At 32.2% G+C, this 18,508-nt stretch overlaps 1 protein-coding gene and 1 pseudogene across 1 annotated transcript; one reads left to right on the plus strand and one right to left on the minus strand.

The window, feature by feature from the left end:
• Positions 1–1,452: 1,452 nt before the first annotated feature.
• Positions 1,453–2,400, minus strand: LOC134471126 (mitochondrial import inner membrane translocase subunit Tim9-like; annotated as a pseudogene).
• An 8,105-nt stretch (positions 2,401–10,505) lies between these two features.
• LOC100723445 (olfactory receptor 4A15-like) lies at positions 10,506–11,426 on the plus strand. Its single transcript, XM_003467892.3, has one exon. It carries the CDS (start codon positions 10,509–10,511, stop codon positions 11,424–11,426), a length of 918 nt encoding a protein of 305 aa, XP_003467940.2. The 5' UTR covers positions 10,506–10,508.
• The last annotated feature ends 7,082 nt before the right edge of the window (positions 11,427–18,508 follow it).

The raw sequence follows: 18,508 nt of genomic DNA on the forward strand, positions 1-18,508 counted from the left end.
GAGGACAGAATGAGGTATGAACATCTGAGCAATGTCCGTTTAGTGCATGGAGAACTGCAAATTCATCAATGTCTGACATACACACCCACTGTATTTGAGATTCTATTGTGCAAAATTTCCCTTTTCGCATGTTTGATTATTTTTGGGAAATGTATAATAATGATGTAGGGCTTGATTACATACAAAAAATAACACAAAACAAAAAAATAGCAAAGTATATTCATGAATTTCCCAAAGTTTTAAATGAAAAAAATGTCTGAAGTTTTGTTTTCCACATTTAGCAAATTAATTTTGGTTGCCTCCTTATTTGAAATGAAGCCAGCCTATGTTTCATGTATGCATTATAACAGATTATATATTTTATTATAATCCATATTTCAACATTTTAATAGAACTCCCACTTCCCCAAAAGATAATAAAATCATGTTGGTAAGTTAAAAATAGTGGCTGTTTCCTTAAACACAAGTTTAGACTAGTAGCAAAGTCCACTCACAAGCCAAGTCTATATTAATCTATATTAGTTATCTCACTTTTACTAAATTTCTTGGTGTTCTTAGCCATAAACTAGAATTTTCTGAAAATGCTTGACTTTGCTTAAAGATTCACTGGCTCTGACATCCTATTTGAACTCTGGTCATGTTTTACCCAGATATCACAGCTGATGATAAATTGAAACGTGTTGGTGAGGCTCATTAGCATTCATGTTTGACATTTTAAACAAAATGTAAAACAATACAGACTCCACTAGACCATAAAAGTCAACCCTTAAAGAAACATTCTCAAGACAGCCCCGGTTGGGAAGTTTCCTAAACATACATGAAAATGCAGAATAGGAATATGTAATGCCACACCTCACAAGGGAGGCAAAAATGTGTTATGCTTTTCAATTACTGGTAAGCAACTCTTTTCTCTATTAAACAGCAATTTGAAGCAGACATGAAAAAGAAAGCTTGGAGAGTGATACTGATTGAGAAACATTCCGAAGGGGCTGGGGATTTAGTGGTCGTGAGTTCGATTCCCGGTACCAATTAAAAAAAAAAAAAAAAAAAGAAAACAAGAACCATTTTGACTTATCCACAGCCTAGTCAAATATACATCACTCTATATATTACAAATAACTGCTCAATGATATTTCTATTTATTTCACTTTCAATAATAAATCTTTTCTTACATAAATGAACACATATTTGCTTTAAAATTAATAGTCACAATTGAAAAAACAGTGGCTTGTCTTTCTAATAAAATGACCAAGCTGCTGAAACTTAAGGCCTCAGCAAGCATTGCATCTTACTATTCTCACTGAACAATAAGACTGGTGAGCAGAAATTTTGGTTTTCCAGTGATTTCCATTTGCCAAATCATCATGACAGATGGTTTCATGTGGTGCCCACGTCTACCAGGGATTCCCTAGATGGGTTCTCTTTCCCAGCTAATGGAGATGGCACCCTCCAATCAGAGTCCATTGGCAGGTCTTCCCCATTGCAGATGCCCAACAAGTCCTGCTTTAGCTGCCAGGGCTTGGTTCTGCTGAATATGATATTTCTGAAACCTCATAGATATTCTTTGTGTCATTTTAAAATATTTCTGTAAGCAATGTTCCGAACAATTGACTTCTTTAGGTTTTACTTCTGTTGTTGTAAAGTGTTTAACACAATCCAAAAAGTAGAGTTCTAGACATTTATTGGAGGTTCCCAGGAATTCCCTAAATGGTTAAATCTGATGAGATTCTGGTATCTGTACAGGATATTCTTTGGGATATTTATAGCTATCTTTCCTAAAGCATGAGATTCCCGAGTTCTTGAGAAGCAGGTCTCTAGTCTGTGCCAAATGTTCATGGAGGCCTGATTTCTCACACAGTTAGCTCTTTGGCTTCCCCGTGGCTTGGGGCTGCAACATTATGGGGGACCCTGGAGGACAGGTCAGGCTTATGGTGGGAACCTCAGCCCGGGGATGGCAGAGGACACATGGAACAAGCAATGTCAACTGGGTTTTGTATTTTCATGCGAATTCTTGATACAGTTTTGTTAATTTCTACAAAGATATTCACAGGTTGCTATTTAGAATTTCTTTGAACCTGAAGAATTATAGGAGGCTAGATATGTTAATGATGAGTTTTTCTATTCACAGCTGTGGGTAACTGACTTGTGTTTTGATTTCCCTTGACTTATTCCATCAGCATTTTGTAGCTTCTAGAAATTATGATAATTGTCTTACAGGTTCTTAACTTTCAGAATAAGTCATGGAAACCTTGATTAAATGCTAATACAGCTTGATTTGCTCCTAAAAGAAGTTCTGTATGCCACATAGTTTTCAAGAAACCAGTGCTGGAATGTGTGTTGGAACAGAAACAGGAAGTTGAAGGCATATGTGAAATTTCTTTACATACCCCCACTTATTCATGGAACATTCACCATGATAGGAAACAAACGGGATCATAACACACATTGACATATAGTACCTCAAAGGACTTAAATCATGTGTAAGATCTATCTGGCAATAAGGGACTGGACTCTAAACTGAAAGCAAAAATAGACTTAAAATTTGCCCTAACCATTTACTAATTAGACAGTCCAAATGAATTTGAAGCACAGTAATCTCTCAATCTCTAATAGAATATATTCTATAGGGAAAAATCCTACAAAAATGTTATGAAAAGCTGACTTATTTTAAGAGTGTCATTAGTATTATTTTGTACTTTTCCTAGTTCCGTTAGTGTGAATTTCTCAGTAGGAAGTACAAATATTTAGATCATACTCTGGATGTTTTGATACGTGTACATATCAAATGTGTACATATGTGAAATTTCCATCACAATCTAATGAGCACATTGATCATCTCAGTGAAGCAATATTGTTTTCATTTATTATTCTGGCTAAAATATTTAAGGTCTGCCATTTTAGCCAATTCATGAATACAGTACAGTCTTTTTAAGCAAATTTCAGGTATATAATACCGCCTTCATAGCTGTAGTTAATATGCTGTACATAATATGTAAGAACAATTTTTTCTTGCTTATCCAATCTTGAAAGCTTTGATAAGCACAGTTATACTCCTCTTTATTGTGAGAGTATTTATATCTCACATATAAATGCGATAAGTTACTATCTTATGTCATACCACTATATCCTTCAGGTTCACTCATATTGTCATAAATAACAGAATACGACTCTTATGTAAGGCTAAGTAATATTGCATTATATGTGCTTCATAAATAAAAATAAAGTAAGGTATTTTATCTTATGAAAATTATATGATAATTATAATTATGTCAGTATCTGTCAGTGGAAATTTGGTTCACACTGTAACCTGGTTCCACAATTCTGGGGAAGATGGTGTTTAACACTTAATGTGGAATGTGTGGTTGGAAGCAAAATTTTGCTGAATGCTTCTGTTTGTGAAATAAACTGTTCACAAACACGGCATTGGATGACTGTATTATGTATTATTTCCAACTTATTTTAATGACAATTATATATATATATATTTCCTATACAGCACTTTTTGAATGTCTGCTCATTGAGCAATGGGCACTGCTATTTTCATGTGTTGGTCTGTGATTAAAACTGCTATAAAGTGAAGATCATATAAGATACATTTTTTCTCTTAATTATCCAGAAAGTTTTACGATTGTCTGATTGTTTAAAAAAGTTGCACCTTTTAACACACATGAAACGTAGGAGGAGTAAAAAGAGAAAAGTTTATTGCAAGAAAACAGAACATTCAACAAAAGAGTAAAAATCTCATATAATAGTCAAATTTTACACAAATGGAATTAGTAAAAGAACAAATCGGCCCAACGTTATCAGAAAGAAGGAAAGAATACACATTAGTGCCGTGACATAGCAAGAACTTAATAGGAAACAACAGAAAAAACCAAGAAAAAAAGTTGGTCTTTTAAGAAGGCAAAACAAAATTGGTAGGCTTTTAGGTAATTTTAATGAAGAAGAGAAAATTCAAATAAATAAAATGAAAGGATCAAGAACACACAACATAGTGTAAACTTCAGAAATGATAAAGACAAATGTGAATTGTTTTGAACAGTTTTATGCCTCCATATAGATATATTTCCACTATATAAAAGAACATCCTAGTACTAAAAACATAATACTGAACAAACTTGAATCCAGAAGAAATACAGTGCCTGATGGATCAATAACACATAAGTAGATAATAAAATACATCACAAGTAGGAAAACTAAAGAATTATGTTTTTTTCTTTTTCTAGCTTGAGTTCAGAGGGCAACTGAAAAGGTATATTCTAGACTACATATTCACCAAATTTACCTACAACCCAAGTCATTTAAACATTGCATTTTTAGTTTTTCCCCTTAATTGTTTGCTCTATCTGGTGGTTTCTTTCTGTTGTTGGTCTGGGAATTATAGTCATTTCTACCTTTCTAGAATGTCTTTCAGTATTCTTTCTAGAGTTGGTTTGGTGGACATGAATTTCTTCAGTTGTTCGTTGTCACGGAAGTATCTTATTTCTCCTCTAAATTTCAAAGAAAGTTTTTCAGGGTACATGAATCAGTATAGAGATTTCTCAAAAAAAATAGGAGTGGAAGTTCCATTCAATCCAGCTTCTCCCCTCCTACATATTTTCCCAGAAAAACTGAAAATGTCATATCACAATGGTATAATTGCACCCATGTTTACAGCAGTACAATTTATATTAGCCAAATGTTGAAACAACCAAAATGCCCATCACCACAGAATGTATGAAAAAGATGTAGTATTTTTACACAATAGAAAATTACTCAGCTATTAAAAAAGATGATCTTGAGGCTTTCGTAAATGGAGGTGACTTGAGGCTACACTCACAAGTGGAATATAACAGGCATTTGTAAATATTGTATTATCTATCTAGTGTAAAAATAAATAATAATAATAAATAAAAATTGAAAAATTAATAAGATCCAAAATGTACAATAGATATTATAATAATGAAAGGAAAATAAAGTGTTCAAAAGGAAAGAACAACTTGTAGGTAAAAACATATAACTATTTGTATATTTAAGGGTACAAGATAGATAACCATATGACTAATTCGATTAATTCATCCTAAAGAATAATTTATGTTGTCATTTTTTGATTGTCTGTTCATTTTTAATGATTTTTTATGCTTTGAGCAACTACTTCTAAGATAACAATGTGTAATATATTAACTAGTTTTAACTTTTTACTACTATTTTAAAATTTTGTATTATTTCTACCCTTTTTTCTGTTTTACTTTTGAAAAATAAAAAATATAAATTGTATTTTAATAGTACATATTAATTTTCCAAAACTTTGAGCTCAGTGGCATTTTCACAGATGCATAGAATATATTTTGATCATATTCATCTCTTTCAGATAAAAGTTATGATTTTAATGTGCATTTTACATATTTCTTCTGTCTCCAGATTTGATTTTTTTTGGTGATTTGGTCTTAAGTTGCTGATTTATTTCCCCAGAGGATAGGTTTCTGTAAATCTTTTTCTATATAGTTATTATCCTCACAGCATCCCTGGAGGTTCATAGTCTGCCATCAGGATGATGTTATGGTCCCAGTGAATTTAATTAAGAGAAAAGTCACCCTCCAAGAGGCACTAACCAAATGATTGAGCAATATACTCAATGGCGTAAGTACAGATGAAGTGGCCACAGACTTGCTGTTACCTCAGAGAATGCTTGTCTATATCAGTATTAACTATTATAGAAATTAAAATGGTAGACTCAAAGCAGGGTAAAATAGGGATTAAATTTTCCCTGTCATTTAGTTACTCCTAAATTCTAGTATTCAGGATGAAGCCAGGTCAGTATTTCTGACTGAGAATCAAAGTATTTTAAAGTGTATCTCATTCTTTCACTTTTACAGCTATAAAACACAAATTGCAAATATGTGTCAATAATGAGTGATGCCTTCTACCACACATTTTATTTTTTAAAACTTGAAATGCTCATTTAGTATTTGGCTTTAGGAGACAATTTGTGAATGACAAAATTTGGAATATTTGTGTTTAGAATTAAGATTCATATTTGTGAGGTTCCAGGCACTGTGGTATTCATTTTAAAAAATTGCAGCAATTAAAAAGGTTATATTTTTTTTCCCAAAAAGTTAGCTGAATCGTACTTCTTGCATTTGCAAGCATGGAAAGAACCTGTCACATGGAATCATATCAAGGTGTGGTAGTTTTACATGTGTTTCATCTGCTTGTATTTCCAGGGATGGCATTGGTGCATGAAGCTCTTATCATCTAAGATCAGCAGAGTGGACCAAAGCATACAACTGGGACCCAATAACTGTGTTCTCATGCAGGTGACTGAGAAGAGATATAGATTGTATGATTCTGTACTATGCTTTATATTGTGCATCTGTAGTACATAGGTGACCTAGAAACTAATAGTCTTTTTAAAATTTTACATAAACAGGGAGTGATAGCACATGGCTATACTCCCAGTACTCTAGAGGCTGGGGCAGGAAGATCACTATGAGTTTGAGGCCAGTGTGGGCTACAAATTGAGCTCATGTTCAGCCTGAACTGCATAACAATACTCTATCTCTAAAAAACAAAAATCAAAAACAAAAAAATTTACTTAATGTTGATAATCAGTTATATTAGGGGGTCTTATGTAATTGCTAAAATATTTATGCACTTATTCCAAAACTTAATAATCTTTTCAGATGTTTAATATTATAAAAAAGGCAGAATGTTATGAACATCTCAAAGCCCAGTGTTTTTACAGACTAGTTTCTATATGATGACTTGGGAAATATTTTTTCATGCAGGCATTTTAATCTATTAATGGGATTTCCTGAGCTGTTTTCCAAATGTTCGTTAGAACATAAAAAATAAAGATGGTATAGTATCTGTAGAAGTTAAAGAGTGACTTCCCAGAGTGCACATCAATAAGCCTATTTTTGTTTAATTTCTCAGAATATTAGGCAAAGTAAGGAGGAGGACTAAAATTGATCTTCATCTTAATGAAGTGAAGAATATTCATGAAAATGCAGAGAAATGAGTTGGAGTGTGTGCTTGGAAGAACAATGAGGCAAAGGACATAATTTATTTTATTCTTATCTTATTTTTGGAGACAGGGTCTTTCTATGTAGCTGAGGCTGGCCTTGAAGGATAGAATTTTTAAAACAGATACACATGCACTGTATAACTATTCACAGAAAGTTCTGGAGACAAGGGGAATGGAGGATGCAGGAATTAGAATAGCGGTATTTTTTTTTTTTTTTTTTTTTTTTATTTAAGAGGAAAAAGAGAAAAACACAAAACAAACCAAAGCGGCGTAAGGGTACACGCAATACAGAACTACAAAACAAAACAAAACAAAACAAAACAAAAAACCATAACAGTAAGAAATTACCTGCTAGTAGATTACACACTATTTTCTTGAAAATAGTTCCTCAAATCACAGTATCAAAGAACACAAGGTGGACATTCAAACAGGGAGACTGCAAATAGCTGTGTTCAATGTTCCAAAAACATTGATAAAGTCAGCTATTTAACACCCCCAAACACACTTGCTGTTATATCCGTTAGAGCTCTTTTTCTTTTTTTTTTCCCTCTCTTTTTTACAACAAAATTTACACATCTTGGATTTTATTACTCCTTAGTGCTTATTACTTTCTTTGGGGGGGGGGAAGAATACAGTCAAATATGGCAAAACAAAGCTGTCAGTCAATACCAAGGATAGACATAGCACATGGTGTAGAACAGAGTACAAGTTTATCAACAATGGTTATCAACGTTGTCCCTTGTTTCCTTAAAAAGAATTGTCTATCTCATTAGATATTATAAAGTTGGACAAAACAGTAGAGAACAAGACCAATAAAACTTAGGCATTGTAAACATTACAGGACTTCCAAAGGAGACAATAGTCAAACCAGAATGGGTATCTTAGTGAATCTTATTGTCTTCAAAGTAGTTGCCTATGTCTTCAAACTTGATACTATCATATAGAATGGAACAGAGTCTAATCAGTCAAAACAAGATCGTGGGAGTACTACAGGACTTCAAAACAAGTTAATAGGAAATCGAAAAGAGTTACTATTTATATATCCTAATTTTTTTGAATTTTTTCTTTAATTAAGACAAACATAAGAAATGACTAAATAATTTTTTTTGAAACAATAAGGGGGAGATTGAGATAAAACAGGACATAACAATATAACAACAGAGGTCACAGCATGACTGTTTCAATAACCTAGTACTTCACCACCTTATAACCTGACTTAATAGTAGTTACCATAGTGTCTTTTTCCTTGAAATATTTGGGTAAAACTTCATATACTCTAGCTTCAAATATTTTCATATCAAGAAGCCCAGAATAAAGCCTTTCTAATTAATGAGTGAAAACTTTATAAGGCTTCAAGGCCATCTAATGGGGAATCATGATTACCACATATTTTTATATATTTGAATAGCGGTATTGTTAAGGGTGATAAATGTGATGGACGCTGCAGGAGCCGATGGGGCCACAGCTGGGAAAAACAGAAAATCTGTGTCTGTGAGGAGCAAATAGCAGAATTTCTGAAGTCAGATCAAGTACCCAGAAAAGTTAAAGTACTTAGATTAATGTATACTACTAATTGTATTAGTTTTTGGAAAAGAACAGTTATATACTCATATGCTTAGATCAATTTTACATGTTTATGTCTGGTAAGCAGCTCTTCTAAAAGTAAATAATATGCACTACTACAACAATTGTTATATTCCAAAAATCTTGTTTTGAAAACATATTCTGTTTTTGTTTTGGGTTTGTTGTTGTTTTTCTCTTTTTTCATTTTCTTTCCTGTGTCTTTTTTTTTTTTTTTCCTTTAAATAAAATCTAACATGTCTGCATTAGTGGTTTTTGGTCTAACTTATAGTACAGTTGTTTGGTGTGAAGATTTTTTGTTATCTCAGTCTTTATTTCAGTCTTTATTCTCTGTCTCTTTTCTTTATCCCTCTCTGTCTCTCTTGCATTCTCCCTTGAGCTGTCTCTGTCTTCCTATCTCTCCTTCCTTCCCTGCTTCTTTCTGTCTTTCTCTAAAGTAAGCTTTATCTGCGCAAGTCATGTCAATCTTTCACATTCACCACTTGTTCTCCATACTGACAGGACAGATGTAAATATGTTTACAGCAAAATCTATCTTTCCATATGGATATATATTTTTTTCTTATTCCACAGACAGTTGTTAATTTCTGGAACACTATTGATACAAAGTCATTAATTCTTTTGCAATGTTTTTTCTATGTAACAACTTTTGTATTCTACTCAACAATTTCTTTATTATTATTAATTTAAATTTGTTATATATTTTTGGTTTAATTCTGTTAGAAGTGCCACAAAACATACTTTGCATATATATATTTACTGAAACTTTAATTTCTGTGGGATAGATTCAAAAGAATGCAGTAATGAATAAAGATGGATATTTTTACTTAGATAAGAGATTTAAAAATTATCTTCCAAAGAAGTTTAAGATTTACATTTTAATAGATGTGTAAAAAGTATCTTTTTCCATTTGTAACAAACAGTATTAAAAATTTATCACCTAGGGCCTGGGGATTTAGCTCAGCAGGCATAAGCGCCTGCCTTGCAAGCAGGCAGTCGTGAGTTCGATCCCTGGTACCGATAAAAAGGAAAAAGACAAAAAAAAATTATCACCTCAAAATTTGTGTATCTCTAGTGATACCTGTTTATTTTTGCTATATTTTGTTTGCTAGTGAATTTCTGCATCCTATCATATTTTGTCATTTGAATATATTTTCCTTTACTGGTTTTTATGTGATTGATTCACTATACAATAAGTTTGTCTTTTGTTTATATATTTCTTGGTAGTATTAGGTAATTTTAGGTATTAATTTTTTATGCCCTTTATAACACAAATCTCTGTTTCAAGTTTCTTCTATATATTTACTCATAGTATCCTTTCCAATGTGCTTAAAATGTTTTGAATGTGACGTGTGTATATTTAAGATTTATGTATTAATTGAGAAGATTCCTCTGGTCCAAAAAAATGGAAAGTCATCTCTATTTTATTACCCTCAAGTTAATACAAAGCAACTCTTATTACTTTAAATTAATTTTAGCCCATCTTTATTGTTGTTTATGATGTTATTTTTTTGTCTTTTTCATTTTTATCGGTACCAGGGATCGAACTCATGACCACCTGCTTGCAAGGCAGGTGCTTATGCTGCTGAGCTAAATCTTCAGCCCCCATTTATGATGTTATTTACACAACCAATTTCATTTCAAATGGAAGGCTAGTTATGGCAAACATATTTTGTCTCGTAATTCACCCTTTACTCCACATTATTTATTTCTAAACCTATTAATCTGCAAGAATGCTAAAGTGAGGCAGAATGCTTTATCAGATTTGCATTCTTCTCTCAGAGAGTTCTGAATCATAACAAACAATAGTGCTTACTTGTGGAATAAACATAATATTGTAAAATTTTATGGCCTCACTAGTAATAATTCTATTTGTAGATAATTTTCTTCTGAGCAGTGACACAAGGACACACAGAATGACATATGGAACAAAAGAACAATGTGACTGAGTTTGTGCTCTTGGGGCTCACTCAGAGCCCCCAGGGTCAGAAAATATTATTTGCTGTGTTCTTACTGATCTACCTGGTGACACTGGCAGGTAATCTACTCATTGTCATAACTGTGATGCTTAGCCCAGCCTTAAATGCCCCTATGTTCTTCTTTCTTGGCTACTTATCATTTATGGATGCTGTTTATTCCACCACAGTTACACCAAATATGATTATAGATTTAATCTATGAGAAGAAAACCATTTCTTTCAAAGCCTGTATGACACAGCTTTTTATATTTCACTTATTTGGTGGTGCTGAGATTTTGCTCCTGATGGTCATGGCCTATGACCGCTATGTGGCCATCTGCAAACCACTGCATTATCTGACCATCATGAACCAACGGCACTGTGTACAGCTGTTGGTGTTGGCCTGGGTTGGGGGTTTTGTTCACGCTGTCCTTCAGCTTCTGTTTGTTTATAATCTTCCTTTCTGTGGTCCTAATGTTATTGACCACTTCTTTTGTGACATGTACCCCTTATTAAAGCTTGCATGCACAGACACTTATGCTATTGGTCTCACCGTGCTAGCCAATGATGGAGCCATCTGTGTGGTCATCTTCACACTCTTGTTAATCTCCTATGGGGTGATTCTGCACTCCCTGAAGAACCTGAGTCAGGAAGGGAGACGCAAGGCATTATCCACCTGTGGTTCCCACATCACAGTGGTCATCCTCTTCTTTGTGCCTTGCATTTTTATGTATGTTAGACCTCCTTCTACTTCACCCATTGATAAATCCTTGACTGTGTTTTACACAATTATCACCCCCATGCTGAACCCTCTCATTTATACTCTAAGAAATGCAGAGATGAAAATTGCCCTGAAGAAGCTCTGGAATAGGAAACAAAAATAAATAATAGCAAAGTGTGTCAAGTCAATGTTCCATAAAAAGTTGCATCTTCCACAAAATCATGAATATTTATTTCATTATGTTAATATCTGCCTCAATATTAATAACTGTACAGAATGGAAAACATTTATTTATGAATTTTCCAATGATCAGTGTATAATCTTAAGACTATTGGAACTTGTTAGGAATATATATTTGTAATTTACTGAATAAAATGTTTCTGTAGAGGTTACAGATGTATACATATCATCATTAATATTGGAATTTATTTTACTTAATGAAACCTTTTTATTTTCCTTTCATGAATAAAGTTAATACTGTTTCAGAATCAACAGTCAAAATATATGAAATAATATGTATGTGTTTTATTCTTTCCAAGTGCAGAAAATATTAGATCATTTATTTGAAATATATATTTTATTTTTACACTTATATGTACAATAAAACAATTTTGCTTGTATTTTTAACATATTCATGCCAAAGATAATGCCATTTTATTTTAAATATCAATCACAGAGAGTTCAAGTAAACAGAAAAAATCTATATCCCATTTTAAGCTGGATCATTTTGTCCATTCCCAATTATTTAGATTATTTTCTTTCACAGATATGCTGCGTTTGTTTTTCAAGAATATCTATTTGTTTATTAGCAAAACTCAAAAATCCTATCCATTTTGGTTCATTGGTTCACACACATACACTCTTTGCTTTCTCTTAGCTCACTACACCCTCCCTGTTCCCAGGTACCCTCCTATCTTAAAAGCTCTACCCACCAGATTCCTATCATCTTCCTTTTATTTTTGTCTAAAGATTATTCCTATCCGGGATTTTCATAAAATAACATCCAGACAATGCTGAAGCTTGTGTGTTTCATTTATTTCACTTAGATTTATGTTCTTTACTCCATTCGTTTTTTTTTTTTTTCCTAAATAAGGCTGAAATTTCTCTTTGTATGGCTGAGTAGTACACTCTTGGGTAGGTATATCACATTCTATTGATCTATTCATCTGTTGCTAGACATATCAGGCTTTCCTATAATTGAGCTATTCTGAATTGAGTGGTTATAGATGTGAGTGTGCATATGTCTCTGTAATATGATGCATTAAATTTTTAGAAGACATCCAGGAGAGATATAGGTGGGTTAAATAAAATTTCTAGTTTCCTTTTTGACAGAGGCTGCATAGAGATTTTGATATCATTTGTAATAGTGTACACTGCAACCAAAAACGTAGAAAGTTTCCTTTTTTCCCATGACCTTACCCCTTTTGTTGTTTTTGGAGTTTTTGATGTTGGTTTTTCTTACCAAAGTGAGACAGAGTCTTTCAGGTTTTTTTTTTTTTTGTTTTTAATTTGCACTTTCTATTGGCTAATGGTGTTAACATGCTTTGCATGCTTAGTGTGCATTTTTTCATTTTAAGAAGCTTCTATTTGTTTCAATTGCTAATTTTAATTTGGTCATCTATTTTCTTTGGGGGGTCATTTATGTTTTAGAGGTGCTTACAAGAGGTGCTTATTAGTTCTATATTTGTGGAGTATATGGAGAAACAATTTCTCATTCTGTATGTTGTGTCTTCACTCTATTGGTTGTTTCCTGTGCAGTACAGAAGCTTTTAAATTTGAAATGATTCCATTTGATGAACCCTGATGTTAATTTGTTTCACTTTAAAAAGGAAGAAAAAAGGGCTGAGAACTTAGCTCAGTGCATCTTGCACTTCCTGGCAAGTGCAGGGTCATGAGCTGGATTCCTGGTATCAAAAAGAGAAAAGAATTTTATAACAAAAAAACAGAAACATCAAGAAACAAACAAATACAAACAACAACAAAAGCAAAATGATAAACAACCACAACAAAACAGTAATGATATAGTATTTCAAACCCAGATGATAGGAATTTAACAATAGTTGCTATATTGTATGTTGTTATCTTCAAAATAGCCATTCAGTTTACCAGAAACAGGTATGCAAAATTGATCAAACAATAAATTCCCTTTGAATAGTATCTCTCTCTTTTGCTGTACATATTGTACCTTTTGGATTCATTTACTCTTTCAGTTTCTTATACTAGGAAGGCGATACAGTATTTACTTATACAATTCCAGTTTATGTCATTTACGAGTATGTTTTCTAGAATTACTACTTATGCAACAGCTGTTGTGTTCAGAAAGTCTTTACTTGTGGTTTTATATTTTAGCATTTTATTTATTTTATCTTTCAACGAATTTATCATTCCTCTTTCATATGTAGCTCTTTAACTCATTTTGATTTCATTTTAGTACTGGGAAGAGATATGGTTCTAGATTCATTCTTCTGGAAATAGATAATCAGTTTTTCTAGCAACTCAGCTACAAAGTGTATAACTTTTCCCCAGCTTACCTTTCTCCCTCTGTCCAAAATGAGATGGCAGGTATCGTATGACATTTTTTTTTTTGCAATTCCAATTGAATTCTACCCAATGGTTATATTATTTGGATTCAATATGCTATTTTTATGGTTTAAAATCCCCAATTGCAATTCCTACCACTTTTCTCTTTCTAGTTAGTACTACTTTGGCTATTTTGAGTCACTTCTTATTCCTTAGAAATTAAAAGTTGTTTCTTTTATTTCTATGAGAATCATTGCTGATATTTTTATTGAAATTGCATTATATCTACACATCAATTCTGGTAGCATATCCATGTTGATAAGACTGGTTTGGCCTATGCAGCAAAAGAGGTTTCTTTCCATTTTCTAGTGCCCTGTTCTGCATAGTTTTCCAGAATAGAATAATTTTGTTACAGATATCTTTAGCTTTCTTGGTTAGTTGATTCAATTTTTTGAAGGTATCATGAATAAAATCACTATTTTGATTTCTTTTTTTGGTAGGTCTACTGTTAATGTACAGAAAGACTATTGATTCCTATCTACTGATTAGGATCCATTAGGATGAACATGGTTTTATTTCTAAGGCTTTTCCCAGTATATTTTGTGACTTTGATATATAATATCATGTCTTCTGGAAATAAAGACTGCTTGATCTCTTCCTTTTATTTATTTCTCTTGCCTGATTGCTCTGGGTAAATTTTTGAGAAATATAATGAACAGTGTACTGAGAGTGGGAACATTTATTTTTTGATAATCTTAGAAGATTATCAAATTTTCTTCATTTACTAGGATGTTACAATAATTTCTCATGCAGATGTTTTTAATAAAAGAATTAAAATGATACAGAATTCCAAAGCAAAATAATGAGATTAGCGATAATTAATATATCACATATTTTTATCTTAAAAGTAGTTGCTCAGATTACAAGATATAGGCGTTAAACATGAAAGCATGAATCATTGTTTTAATAAACTAACAGTGATTAGTAATATCTATCATATGTATATACATGTATTATTAGTATTATCTATCATATATATATACATATATATATATACATATACATATATATCATCCTTTCTCTTCTTTCTTTTCTCCTTTCTCTATTCCCAGTTGTTTCTTTTAAAGCACTTTTCCCAGTCACTTTTTCAGTATCTAGCAAAAATTTTGGATCTTTGCTACCCTTTCAGTTTTTTACACTAAGGAGACAATACAATATATACACAGGTGTGTCTTATTTTTTCACTTGTCAGTGTATTCTCAAGTTAAATCCATTTACATATAAAAGCTTCAACTTTATCCATCTTTATAGCTAAGTAGTACTCCATTGTACAAGAATACTGCAACTTTTTTTATCCATTCCATGGTTGATGAGCATTTGGGTTGTTTTTAATTACAAATTGTGCTTCTATAAACATGGGATCACATATATTGCTATGGCATGATGTTTTCAATTCTTCTGGGAATACGGCCAGAAGAAAAATAGCTGGATCAAATGGAACCTCAAATCTTAGTCACTGAAGAATCTCCACACTGATTAACCAGTGTACTATTTTAAAAAAAATTAAAGTGTGTAAAATTAAATGTAACAAAACAGAACAAAACAGATCATAAGATAACAATGTAAGAGATACAGATTTCAAAACAACACAATCAGAGATCTTCACTGTCTAGCATATTGGAACTTGTTTTCTTCTAAATAGTTGTTCATATCTTCACATACAATGAATTCATACAAAGCAAAATAGTATTAAATCAATCAGAGCAAAATGCATTGTAGGCCTTCAAAACTAGACAATACAGGGGCTAGGGATTTAGCTCAGTGGCATAAGAACCTGCCTTGCAAGCAGGCGGTCAGGAGTTCATTCCCCGGTACTGATAAAAAAAAAAAAAAAAAAAAAAAAAAAAAAAAAACTGATCAGAATAGAATGATGCAGGGATTTTAGGTCTTCAAGGTCAGACAATAAGGAAGTCAACAATGGCTGCCACAACATCTCTCATTCTCTTCAAAATAGTTGTCCATATATTCATGTATGTTCAAGTTGAACAAAACAAAACATTAAAATCACTCTGAATTAAAAAATAATAGTACTGCTGGATTTCACATCACAAAACTATGGAATCAGCATTGGATATCTTAGTATCTCTTTTTCTTCAAAGTAGCTGTTCATTTCATTGAGCATTATATTATCAAATGTCACACACTTTTTAGAAGTTTTATGCATGCATGAATATCTACATGTATAACTTTCTTTATTATTGGGAAAACTAAAACAACACAAGAGAAAAAAAAAATTCCATGAAAAACACAAAATGAAAAAGACTTATAAACAAGAATAGCAAAGAGCCCATAACACTGATGATATAGTCCCTCAAAACAACTTTTTTTTTTGGTACCACGGATGAAATTCATGACCTTGTACTTACCAGGCAGGCACTTATGCTGCTGAGCTTAATCCCAAGCCAAACCAGTGTACTCTTCCATAAACAATGGAGGAGGATTCCTTTTTACCCACAGCCCAACCACTGTTTGATATTGCTTGATTTCTTGATGGAAGCTATTGTTTCTTGAGTGATGTCACAGTTCTGTATTAATTTGCATTTCTCTAATGACCAATGATGTTGAACAATTTTTCATTTGTTCAATTGACATTTGTATTTCTTCTTTTGAGAAGTGTGTACTTAACTCAATTGCCCATTTTTGGATTGGGTCTTTGAATTTGGGGAACCTGATTTTTGTCAATTTTCTGTATGTTCTAGATATAAATCTTTTATATGAGGGATAGTTAGCTGTTTTTTCCCATTCTGTTGGCTGTATTTTTACTCCATTGGTAATTTCTTTTGATATGAAAAAATTTTTAATAAGGAGAAGTAAAAATTGTTGATTATTTGAAGTACATTCCGTGAAGTTTGAGTTTTGTTTATGAACACTCTGCCCATTACTACATTTTCAAGAATTTTACCTATCTTTTTAAAAGTAGATTTATTGTATCTGTTCCAGTATTTAGATCTTTGATCCATTGTGACTTTTGATTAACACATGGAAAGGCACACATTTAATTTTAGGCTTTGGTATGTGGAACGGTATTTTTTCCTGCACCATTTATTAAATGTCTGTCTTGCTTCAAGACAATAGGTTTGACACCTTTGTCAAAGATAAGATAGTTGAGTACATTTGCAGTCGTGTCTCCACCTACCAGTCTGTTCTACTGATTCTCATTTACATTTTTTTGGAGGGGTTGTTTATTTGATTGGTTAGATTTTTTGGCAGGACCATGCTGACTTTATTGTAGTAACTTTGTAATATAATTTTAAGTCATAGATTGTGATGTCTTGTACTTCGTCTTTTGTTTCTGAGGATTGCCTTTATTATTCTAGGTTCCATCTGTTTTGAAATGAATTATTAGGAAAGTTTTCTCTCAATCTGTGAAGTATGCTACTTGTGTTTTGATACTTACATTGAATTTGTACAAAAGTTTTGATAATATGGACAGTCTCATAATGTTTCTTCCTATAAATGAGCAAAGAACATCTTTCCATTTTCTGATGTCCTCTTCAATCTCCCTTTCAGATTATGATAATTTTCAATATATAGATATTTTAAATCCTTTGTTAGACTTAATTCTAATTATTCTCTTTTTTGGATGTCACTGTGAAAGGTGCTGTGTCACTAATATCTCACTCAGTGTTTGTTGTTTGTGTACAGGAATGTTATTGATTTTTGGTATGTTGACTTTTTATGCACTGTTAAAAATGTAAATTAACTCTAAGATTCTTTTGATGGAACTTTTTGGGTCTTCAACCTTGAGTATCATGTCATCTGGAAATAATGATAAATAAATGTGTTCCTTTTCTATCCTTATTTTATTTTTCTCTCATGTGTACTGCTTGGGCTAGCTTTTCCAGAGCTATATTGAATATGACATCCTTTCCTTGTTCCTGATTTTATAGAGAAAGATATAAGATATAAGTTGTTGACCATTTAGTATGAATCTGGCTTTTGATATGTCATAGATGACATTTTTCAGACTGAGGAAGAGATTATCTACTCTAATTTTCTCCAGGGCTTTTATCATGAATGAATGTTGGACTTAATTAGAATTTTTTTTTTGCATCTATTGAAATGAACATGTGAATTTTATATTTATTTGCATTTTTGAACCATTCCAGCATTTCTGCAGTGAATCCTACTTGGTCATGGTATATAATTGTCTTAATGATTTGTGCATTCTTTTTGCTAATGTTTTATTGAGGCTTTTTGTATATGTATGCATTAGTGAGATTGGCCTATAGCACTTATTTTTTGTTGAGTTTCTCTTTGGTTTTGATATCAGAGTAAAGTTGGTGCCCAGGAGTTAATTAGGAAAAATTGCTTCCATTTTAATTTAAAAAGTTTAATTTTAAAAGTTTGAGGAATATTAACATTAAATCTCTAAATTTATTTTAGAATACAGTCATGCATCCACAGAATCTCAGCCTTTCTTGGCTGGTAAGGTATACATGGCATTATATTTTCAATTATATTGGTGTTATTCAAAAGATTTATATCTTTTTTGGTTCAGCTTTGATAATTCATAATTTTCTAGGAATCTGTCCATTTTTTCTTCGTTTTTCAGACTATGAAAGTAAAGCAATTTAAAGTAGGTTCTGAGGATCTTTTGAATTTCTACAGAATATGAGTTTATTTAACTCTTTCCTTTTCTCATTGCATGAATCTGAGTTTTTC

Source organism: Cavia porcellus, unplaced genomic scaffold (genome assembly GCF_034190915.1).
Source record: "Cavia porcellus strain 051 isolate PalLab524CR breed Dunkin Hartley unplaced genomic scaffold, mCavPor4.1 scaffold_17, whole genome shotgun sequence".
NCBI lineage: Eukaryota > Metazoa > Chordata > Mammalia > Rodentia > Caviidae > Cavia > Cavia porcellus.

Bases quoted from the DNA above. Each gene is read 5' to 3' on its own strand.
- LOC100723445 (XM_003467892.3), top strand. From the start codon at position 10,509: ATGGAACAAAAGAACAATGTGACTGAGTTTGTGCTCTTGGGGCTCACT.